Consider the following 11217-nt stretch of genomic DNA (forward strand, 5'->3'; position numbering starts at 1 on the left):
CTGATGCCCCAAGAAAGTGTGGGCATGTGGCTTAAAAGAGATGCCCCTTGTGGCTATGGGAGGACTTCCAAAGATGAGGCCCTGAGCGTGTCGACCGTAGACACGGCTGTGGCGCCTTTGTCGTGTTCCTCCTCCGCACCCTGGTAACTGCTCAAGCCGTGGGAGCAGCCTCCTTTGTTATTGTCTAGTGCCTTGTGAATAATCCTGGGCTTCTGAAGCAACTGCTTTATCTGGGGTTTGACCCAGAATTTTTATAATACGAGTCAAGTGGACTTGGCCAGAAGACCTAAGGTTTCTTCTTCTTCTTTTTTTTTTTTGCTTACAACCCGTGTCCTCTGGGGTAGGTGTCTCCCTGACTTTCTGACGTCATTCAGCCCTTTCATTTCCAGTCAGCTCAATTCAGCCAACTATGGCAGAGCATGTGGTATGGTCTCTGCCCTTGTCGAGCTGTGGGGATACGCAGACCAACACCATGAATTTTTGGCTGCCAAAGGGCTCCACAGTCCCAGGTGGAAACAGGATTGCTAATTTCACAGTTCTGTTGGGTGGGTCAGGCTGATTTGGGATGGATCCCTATTCTGTCAGCCCTCTTTGAGTAGCCTAGGTAGGGCTTGTGATTTTGGCCCTTCTGATTTCCATTTTGTCATCTGTTAAATGGGCACACAATGTCTAGCTGGCATTCTCACCAAAGGTATCACTGAGACTGTGCCCATGAGAGCAGTTGAGTTGGCCTTGTCTAGAATGGGTTCTTGGTCCCTGAAGGGGGGTAGCTTGTCTGGGGGGTTCAGGTGGCACCAGCATGAGCTTTGAGGCATGGGCCGTGCAAATGGGGGCTGGCGCAGCATCACTTGATTCTGACCCATCTCTCTCTCTCTCCCCTCTCTTCTAGCCTGTGACCTCATGACCCAGGGGATTTTGGCCTTGGTCACATCCACCGGCTGTGCATCCGCCAACGCTCTGCAGTCCCTCACAGATGCCATGCACATCCCCCACCTCTTTGTCCAGCGCAACCCAGGGGGGTCACCGCGCACCGCCTGCCACCTGAACCCCAGCCCCGATGGTGAGGCCTACACACTGGCCTCAAGACCACCCGTCCGCCTGAACGACGTCATGCTCAGGCTGGTGACAGAGCTCCGCTGGCAGAAGTTCGTCATGTTCTACGACAGCGAGTACGGTGAGTGGGTGGGCGGGCAGAGGTGCAGGGACGGCCCAGGAGGCCCAAGAGTGGCCAGAGCAATGGGGGGCAGCAGGGATCTGAACTGAGTGGGCCTCGGCATGATAGGGCCCAACTTGAGCTTCTGGAATGGGGGGAGAGCGGGGAGACAGATCCACAGATAGGCACTAAAGTTGCCTAGCAACTACACCTTATCATGACAGCTGAAGTTTGAATCATCTTAGAGGTTTCGATAAAATATTAATAAACTGCTGTGAGAGATCTGAAGGGCGTGTGCCGGCAGTGGTGGAGGCCAGCCAGCAGGGTCCTCCTAGAGGCCTCCTTCACACTGGACAGTTGTCCTGCCCTCTGGTCACATCTGCCCTTGGATTTGGGATCTCAGACTGGGGCAAAGGTCAGGGAAGGGAGGATCTGGGGACACAGGGTAGGGCTGTTTTGAAAACCTCATAAGAAGATAATCATAAATTTACTTGTTAGTAAACCTCAAAAATAGGCTTTGGAGAAATGGCTTCAGGTTTTCTTAAGGCTGCTCTGTTAAAACAGACCTAGTCCTGAGATTAAAATGGTGTTCATGTTTTGTGGTTTTTAAAAAGAATTTATTTATTTTTACTAAATCATAGCTGTGTACATTAATGCAATCGTGGGGTACAATGTGCTGGTTTTATATACAATTTGAAATGTTTTCATCAAACTGGTTAACATAGCCTTCACGGCATTTTCTTAGTTATTGTATTAAAACATTTTTTTAAAGAAACATTTTGAGAAAACCAAGATTCCCATTCAATTATAAGAAACAGTATAGAGAGATTCCGGCATATCCAGCTTTCCTGATGGTAACATTTTGTACAACCACAGTGCAGGGTCATAACCAGGTTTGAGGTTGACACAGCCCATGGCCTTGCCTGTATTTCTCCTGTTCCCATGCACCAGCGGTGTGGATTTGCTCTTGTGTAGTGTCATCATATGTGTAGACTCCTGGGATTAACAGTCAGGATGTAAGCAGCTCTCTTACAAGGACCCTGCACTCCCCCTGAGCAGCCCCCCTCACGTGTTAAACGGTACAGGATACTCTGAGGGTTGGCAGCCCCGTGGGCAGGGCCAGGATGGAAAGGGACCTTTGAAAGCCCTGTTTTATCTCTTGGTGAAATAATTCTTTTGCCAAGAATGTAACTAAGAAAAGAAATCAGCATATGTTTGCATTTGCCTAAATACTCTGCTGCTCTAAGACTGGAATGTTGTCCTCAGCTCTTGAGCAAATATGCTGTTTGGAGTCTTCCAGAAAGAATTGAAAGAGCAAACAGTCACAGTGCGGAAATAAAGATGAGGTGCTGATGGGGACAAGGATGGTCTGAGGCTCTGGGAACCTGAAACTGGACACTATCCAGGACCTGGGGCCTCCCTCCCATCCTTCCACCTCTGCTTGGTCTCTGGCTCCTGGGGGAGAAGTTGGAGATCTTGTAACATCCCTGGGGCGCCCACAGGCTTCTCTTAGGGGGCTGGCCTTCCCCTAAGAATCCTCTGGGATGGAGGCCTAACTCCAAAGTCTAGTCTGTTCTGAGGCTGGACCCTGTGGGAGGGGTGGGTACCCAGGCCCTCCTCCACTCTCTTCTCTTGGGTGCCACTGCTCTGCTCCCTTTCTGCTGTGGCCTCAGACACAGTTCTCCCTAGGGCCTGGGAAGGGGCCTTGATGGGAGCCTTGGCTGCTGGGAGGGTAGATACTCAGCTCTCCATTTTGCTCACCCCATCTGGGCTTTTGTGATTCTTGCAGATGAATGAGGTCTGGTGACATTGGCCCAAACCCTGTGTTTTCTTATTGCACTCCTTACCCCCACTCCACTCCAGGAGCAATTCCTTGGCTGGGTGTGGTGGCTCACATCTAGGAGGCTGAGGTGGGCAGATCACCTAAACTCAGAAGTTTGAGACTAGCCTGAGCAAGAGCGAGATCCTGTCTCTACTAAAAACAGAAAAACTAGCCAGGTATTGTGAAAGGCACCTGTAGGCAGAGGCAAGAGGGTCTGTTGAACCCAGGAGTTTGAAGTTGCTGTGACCTATGATGCCACAGTACTCTGCCCAGGGTGACAGAGTAAGACTCTTGTCTTAAAAACAAATACAAACAAAAAACACAAGAAGAAGGAATTTCTTAAACAAAGACATCCCTGGACCCCACCTGTCCTACAGAGCTGGTACCACCCTCTCTCAGACGCACTTCTGCCCTCAACCTGCTCTTGACTTGTCCTGACACTCACCAGGGCTGCTCCTTGATGAATACTGGGCTCCCTTGTCGAGTGGTGAGCTCTTTCTCTGATGCCCAAAGTGGTCCCTCAAGAAATAGTCACAATGGACAAGTCGTAAATGGACAAGGATGACTTGGAGTTCAAACATTTTTTGCACAAGACAAAGGAGAAATGGGGAGAAAGACAAGAGTACCGGGTAGTCTGACATTTGAGTCAGAGTGATGGGGGTAGGAACCAGACATTTCATCCTGCAGGTACACTCCCCTGCCACCCTTCTCTCTCCTACTCAGAAACCTCCATTCGTACCAAAAGATGTGCCCTCTTTCTGACATAGGCACTTTTGCTACTTCTGGTGGGGTTGAAGTTAGTTTCTAACTGGACTGCTTTTTTTTCTTTTCTTTCTTTCTTTCTTTTCTTCTTTTTTTTTTTTTATCAGTAATTCCATAAGGACACAGGGTGACCAACAGCTTTCATCTGGTGGATCACTGTAGGTGTTAGGGAGGCTTCCTTAGGGCGGTATGGGAAGGATTCTGAGGCTTAGCAAGAGCAGGCACCACGATCACCCCATGAGGCTTCCATGGCATAAGCAGGAGCTGTCAAAGATCTGCTGGTTTGTGAATTCTGGCCTGGAAGGCAGAGGTGAGTGGAGCACCTTGGAGCTGACACAGAGAACTCAGAGCCTGTGCGCCCACAGCGCTGTCCAGGGTGCTGAACCACTGGCTTTAGGCTCTTCGGAGGCCAGAAAGCTTTTATTGGAATTGTGCAGAACCTCCTGCCTTCGCTTGCCTTGGTCATTGGCCTCCTGATTCAACAACATTTGAGGCTAGGTTTCTGCCCCCAAACAGTCTCTATAAAACTTTAGTTGCTCCAATGCCCACGGCTCATCCTGGCTTTTCCCCTCATGCATAGCCCATTTTCCACCATACCTTGTGTTAGGTGATCCAAGGCAGTTGCAGTCTGCATGCTGTTTGAGGCTGCACATCTAGCCCTCAGTATGAAGGTGTGGCCACTCTTTCAGCTCGGCTGGCTGTAGCCTGAGTGCCACTCATGGGTGGATTTACATTGCCCATATAGCCAAGACAAACTGTGCTTCCAGAACTCCTCAGGGCCCCTCCTCCGCCCCACTCACTGCAGCAATAGCTGCAGATGAGCCCAATTAAAAAGCAAATTGAGTGTAAGGACTGTTTCATTCTTCCAAAGTCAAACAGAAGTGGTTCAGGGACATAGTCAACTCTTTCTGATGCTGATCTATAAGTATCTGCGTGTGTTATTTCCTTCTAGCCATGCTAGCACTCCAAGGTAGGGGTTATTGCTGTGTTTTGCAGATGAGGAAAATGAGGCTGAGAGAAGTTCTGTTTGACTTTGAGACCCATGTATGTGGTTGAGGCATCTTCTTATTTCTGTAATTTGGGGCTTGCCAGGCTCCAGCTTTTCTCTCTTGATGCTGAGAAGGAGGGAGGGGAGGTTTGAAAGGGACTTGGCACACCCTAGGCTGGTGCAGTCAGTCACTTTAGTGAATGTTGTATGTGTGTTTCCACCTTTGCAGGGCAGAGCCTGAGTCTTCTTCATTTGTCCATCAGCTTCCCTTTAAACACAAGAGTGTCTGCACACCCCTCCCACCCCATCCCAGTGGAGCCTGAGCACTGGGCATTCGGGTCAGGAGTTGGAGATCAGAGACAGAATTTGGCAGAGGGGTGAGAGAGGAGTTAGTATGTGTATGGTTTACAAAGTGTGAAATGTGCCATTTGGTAAAGTTCCATTGAAAATACTTGTATGCTTGTTGTGACAGCAAAAGGAAATGAAAGAGAAGCTGACATTTGGGAGAGAGAATTTGTAACATTCAAATACCAAAAGTTTGGATCGAACAGAACAGAGAACTTTCTATTTGCCACTTCAAATGCTGGGATATTCATGCCTGTGTTGGGGGGATGTTGCTAGGAGCTATAGCCACAGTTTCCCTCTAGTGCATAAATTTGGATGAGGTTGTAATTATGATGGGATCTTAGATATCTTCGACTCATGTATTCAACAGATATTCACTGAGTTCCTTCCATTTGTCAAGTATTTTGCTGGACGCTCATTTTAAGGAAAGACACTAGCGGCTCAAGCAGCCTGGCCAATGTCAAGATTGGAAGACAGGACGTGGGAGCTCTTCCCTCCCGTATCTCCAGGGTATACAGTGGTCCCCTCTTGGCCTCTGGGCCAGCTCACAGACCTCGAATGGGTTAGGAGCCAGGACTCTGCAGAAACAAAGTGTCAGGGCTCTGCATGAGTAACTACTATTTGTTTTGGTTTTAAAATTACTTAAAAAAAATTGAAAGTTATACACAGCCACAATGCATATGTCCAATAAAGAGAATATAAGCTGTCCCCACATTACCAATGAGATAGGTTCTGTAGGCTTATTCTTAAGTTGGATTTGTATATAAATTGGAACAGGTCCATTTACTTATTACCTGTAATAGCCTCCTTTGTAAGTGTGAGTCGTATTCAGTTGGATGTTTATAACTCAGGGATTTATTATAATAGCCTCTGTTCTTAAGTGCCACTTGTACGTAAGTTAGATATTTGTAACTTAGGGGCAGCCTGTAATATTAAAGTGAATGCTCATGAACCCACCATCAATTTGAAAAATATCAAGGGTGCTTGTGGGCTTCACCCCGGTTATGTCTTCCCTGGCAAGGGGTGCAACCACTGTCTGTGTGCGCTCCCTCACTTTGCTTGGCACTTACATCACACAAGCACGAACCCTAAAATGCACACTGCTTAGTTGGTTTGTTTGCGAATCTTATATATGGGGAATAACACTTCTGTCTTCTTCTGTGATTGCCTTTTCTTACTCAGTCTGAAGTTCTTAAGGTGTGGGTGGGTGTGTTAACCATTTTTACTGCTGTCTACTATATCATGACTTATTTATTCCCATTATTGTCAATGGACATTTGGGCTATTTCCAGGTTTTTGCTAGTGCAATTAGTGCAGATAAGAACATCCTCATATTTGTTTATTGGTGTTTGTGTGCAAGCATTTTTGAGGCTCTGTTCTGAGGAACAGAATTGCTGGATTCTTGGGTCGATGTGCATTTTACTTTACTAGGGTAGACCAAATTATTTTTCAAAGCATTCTTACATTTACACTCCCATCTGCAGTACATGAGAGTTCTCTAAGTCGTCCGACCTCACCAGCATTTGCATTGCTTTTACTTTTAAGTTTCTAGTATAAAATGTGATCTTACTCTGATTTTAATTTACATTTTCTCAATGATAGATGAAGTTGAGCATCTTTTCATACCTTTATGGACTGTTTTTGTTTCCTCTTCTATCAAACACCTGTTTGTAGTTATTTTTTTCCCCATTTTAAAATCGGGCCTTTCCTCTTGGAAGTTAAGTGTGGCAAATATCTTCTTTGAGCTAATTGCTTGTCTTAATGAACAGAAGTTCCTTATTGTATGGTTGTCAGATGTACTCATCTGTTTTATAGTTAGCTCTTTTGCTTCTCTTATTTAAGAAGTCCTTCCCTACTCAAATGTCATAAAGATATTTTCCTACTAAAACCTCCCTCTCTGCATGGAGAGCAGATGTCATCCACCTGGCTAGGTATCTACAGCTAGGCCCTGGCTGTGCCTGGGCCCTGCTGTGAGCCTACCTGTCCCTGCAGCTGTGGCCTGACCTTTCTTCTACCCTGACACTGCTGGGATCTGTCATGGTCCTGGGGCCCATCTTGTTCTTGGTGGTAACTGAACAAGGCTCATGCTAATTCAGTACAGCCTGTGTCAGGGTGGTTAGGGAGAGCTTCCCGGAGGAGGTGATGTTTAAGTAGATATGTAAAGAATAAGATGAAGTTAGCCAATCAGAGGGCACTGGGGGTGGGTGGGGAGAGTGTTCCAAGCAGAGGGAAGAGCTTGCTTCTGTCTTCCCAGAGGGAAGGACTCAGGGCAAAGGAGAGGAGAAAGATCATAGGGCTTAATTGTGGAAAGTGGCTGGGGATGAGGCCAGAAAGATGGTTCAGAGCAGGCTTTAGAGCAACGGTTCTCAACTTGTGGGTTGCAACCATAGGAACTGTATTAAAGGGCCGTGGCATTAGGAAGGTTGAGAACCACTGCTTTACAGGCTTCATGGACAAGCTCAGAATCCTTGAGAGCCATACCTTGGTGGTGCCCCTGGGTCCCATTCTCCATACTCCATCCAGAGATCTGAAGGCAGACAAAGGAGATGAGGTCTTCAGTTCCAGAAGGCTCTGGTCCTTTTACCACCTCCTGTCCAGACTCATTGGCTGCAAACACAAGAGAAGAAACACACAGACCTGAGCCATGATCGTCAGAGGACATCCACAGGCCCAGAGGCCAAGGCAGAAGCAGGGCCTGAACTTCCCAGATGATCCAGGCTTCATGCCAGTGAGTAGCAGCTCTCATCTCCCTGGCCCTCATTCCCTGCTGGGTGCCTCAAAAGCGTTAGCTGCCCGGGCTCACGTCATCCCAACAGCAACTCTGTGCAGTGTGTCTGAACCATCCCTGCTTTACAGAGGAGGAAACGGAGGCTCAGGGAAGTAAAGGGATTTTCTTTGGGTCTTTTGGCTGTTGAGTGGGGTGCTGGTCAGGTCTGATCCCCAAAGCCTGGGTTCGCAGCTGTGCTTGTAGTCTTGCAGCAAAACTATGGGCAGCAAACATCCCATGGGTAAAGTCTCTTCTCAAGATACCTTAAAGATTTACTGCAGTGTTGCTATTAACAGCAGAAACTGACAATAACCTAAATGTCCATCTTTAACAAATTGGTTATGTACGTATTATGATATGTACATTAATAGAAAATTATAGTTCTTTATGTACTAAGAGGCAATAATCTCACAGCGTGCTACTGTTTGCTGACAAGAGCGAAGTGTGAACCGTGATGCGGGGTATTGCTGTGTGCAAACACAAGCTTATAGAAATGCATGTAGATCTGAGAGGACACACACAGCCACTGCGAAGGAATCGCGTTTCAGGGAGGCAAATCTAGTGGCTGGGGATAGGGATGGGAGTTGTATTTTTCACTGCATAATTTCTCATACCTTTTACGTTTTGTATCAAGTGCAAAAAATAAGCAAGTGAATAAAAAGGTTAAGTGTGGATTGCTGCCGCTCTCTCCCTCCTTCTTACTGCCCATGGTGACTTCTCTGAGCTTCAGCTTCTTCATCTACAGAACTGGGAGGCTAAGTTCTGAGCTGTAAGGGTAAAGCTCTTGGCATGAGCACCTGACCTATGATAAGTGGTCCTTACGAGCACAGCGGACCATGTTTGTGGACCAGGAGTGGCAGGAACTAGCATTCTTTCCTCAGAGAGGGGGGCGAAGGCACTAGGCAGGCTTGGTAGACTGTGGTGCATGGCTGTTTCCTCCTCCACACTGAGCTTAGTAGTTAGGGGCAGGAAGTCTGGAACAGTCTTCTTGGACTTAATCACAGCCCTGCCTCCATAGCTGTGTGACATGGGGCAAATCACTCAACCTCTCTCTGCAACATTCTCTACATTTATAAAACAGGGATGAGATAATCATCTCTGCCCAATATGGTCAATGTGTGGATTAAATGAATTAATATATGCAAAGAGCCTAGTCCAGGGCCTGGCACATGCTAAGTGCTCAGTAAGACTTGCTGCATAGGGCCTGTGCCCAGGAGTGGCCCATTCTTTCTTGGCCTCTGAAAGAAGGCCTAATGAATCTCAGTCCCCGCTTGTTCTGCAGCCTAGAATGTTTTGGTTGTGTCTTGGTGGTTAGGGAAGCCGATAGAGCTCAGGACTCCGCTCTTTCACCTCCAGATGCATTCCATGCTCTGTGGATGGGGTTGAGCTGCCTGGGCCTCCTTGGGTCATCACTGTACAGTCATAGGAAGCTCTAGTGACCCCCCATACCTTCTAACCCGGACAGCCTGACTGGTTTTCATTGCAAATATCTATCAGCTATTGGACCTCACTCCCAGAGTCTTCCTGAAGTAAAACCCCCTGGAAGAAAGAGAATTATTAGGACCAATGTTATTTTAATCAATGCTCTGTGCTGACAACGCCTCTTCTCCAGCCCCTGGCAAAGCAGGCCAGATGATTGAACTGCTGTAGCGGCCAATCTCATTAATAACCCACTTTGTGTCATTATGGCGTTAGTTTAAATTGAAGTAATAAATACTTTTTCCAGATGAAATGAGCAAGTGAGTTTAATTGCTAAGAAACCTAGTGGAAGAAGTTTGACAATAACTTTACCAGGATGAGCGTTTTGGATTTTGTTCTTCAATCTAATTACAAAGTAACTGTACTTTGGGGTGCGTTAATTGTAGCGTTTGCTGGAAGATTAAAGTTCATTAACGCTGAAGTTCCTTCACTTCTGCATCAGATTCCAGAGATGTGAGGAGACGCTGGAGGTAGGTGATGACAAAAAACAGGAAAGAGAGGCTGCAGCTGGGTTCTGAGGGGTGCTGGGTTTAGAGCCCCAACTCTGTCCTGGTGAGACCATCAACACTTTCCTCTTCTGCGGTGCCCTTGCAGGACAGAGGTTGGGCTCCTGTTGACAGCCCACTTCTGCCAGACCCTTTCTCCCTAGGCCCCACATACAAGAGGGACCGTGGGAAGAGGCTGTGTTGTTAAATACCAGAATTCCAGGAAAGGAATTGATGAGATACAGCTCCAAACTTCTGCAAGAACCATTGGTCCAAATGGGATCCTGCCTAGACCCGTTCCCTCCCCTTTAGCTCCATGCTGTTCCATGAGCATGCTGGGCACAGCCCTGCCTCAGAGCTGTCATGCTGGCTGTTCCCTCTGCCTGGGATGCTCTTCCTGCAGATAAGCTGCTTTCCAACCTGTGGGGTTTACTTCAATTCCATCCATCCCGGGAGGCCTTCCCTTAATACCTCATTTAAAAATGGAATTCCATTTTTTCTTGGCACCTCCTATTCCTTTTTTCTCCATTGAATTTATTCTGGTTTATTCAGTTTTTGGTGTCCATCTTTCCCCAACTAGAATGTGAGTTCCATGTGGACAGGCAGTTTTGTTTGCTTTGCTGGATGATGTCCGATCATCAGCCTTTAGAACTACACCTAAAACCTAGTGAGTGCTCAATAAATATTTGATGAGTAGATGAATGAATTGATATTTTGGATGTTTCATTGCCCATTTAGTCTCCTGGGAAGCATTTGTTTCTTTATTTGAGATTTCTAATTACAGCAGTAATACGTGCTTCCTATGGAGTGGGAGGACGCATGAAGGCCATTTCCAGCAGAGAACTGGCTTGTTTAGCCTGCAGTGTTTCTGTCTAAACCTTCCTCTCGAGCCTGTATATACCAGAGGTCAGGGCTTGATGGTAGTTTAGATTTACCCAGCCCTTAAGAAAGGGCTTGCCACACTTTCCTGGCACGAGTGAACATGAACTACATGTTTATATCACAGTGTAATGGCAATGGTGCCTCTGAGGTTTGGTAGGCAAACTTGGCTTCTACTGGGGTACTGGGTTCCATTCCTGACTCAGCCTTTTTCTGACATGCTTCTGGGTACACTGACAACTCCTTCTGATCCTGTGTTTTTCCACTGTGGTAGTGGGGATAATAAAAAACACCTACCTCGGAGGGTTCTTGTGAGGCTGAAATGGAATGAAATGGAATGATAGATTTGAGAGCGATTGCACTCCCTGTGGACCCCAACCGGTTCTCATTTTTCTTATTCCTTCTCGGTGCCCAGGACAACGTACGATTGAGCTAAGTGCTGAGCAGGCTGCCCCAGGAGTCTTGAAGCCTAGAGCCCCAACTCTGTCCTGGGAGGCAGTGGGTTTTGAATGACAGCTGGGAGCATGAGGGCTTCAG

The 11217-nt window shown here is 47.2% G+C and overlaps 1 protein-coding gene across 1 annotated transcript in view; it reads left to right on the forward strand.

The window, feature by feature from the left end:
• Positions 1-11217, forward strand: part of GRID1 (glutamate ionotropic receptor delta type subunit 1) — a 731600-nt gene that overhangs the window by 152223 nt on the left and 568160 nt on the right. Inside the window, exon 3 of the mRNA XM_003783500.1 lies at positions 890-1174. Within this exon, the coding sequence (XP_003783548.1) occupies positions 890-1174 (285 nt within the window). The remainder of the gene's footprint in view (positions 1-889; positions 1175-11217) is intronic.

This window comes from Otolemur garnettii, unplaced genomic scaffold, assembly GCF_000181295.1.
Source record: "Otolemur garnettii isolate 467f Iridium unplaced genomic scaffold, OtoGar3 scaffold00008, whole genome shotgun sequence".
NCBI lineage: Eukaryota > Metazoa > Chordata > Mammalia > Primates > Galagidae > Otolemur > Otolemur garnettii.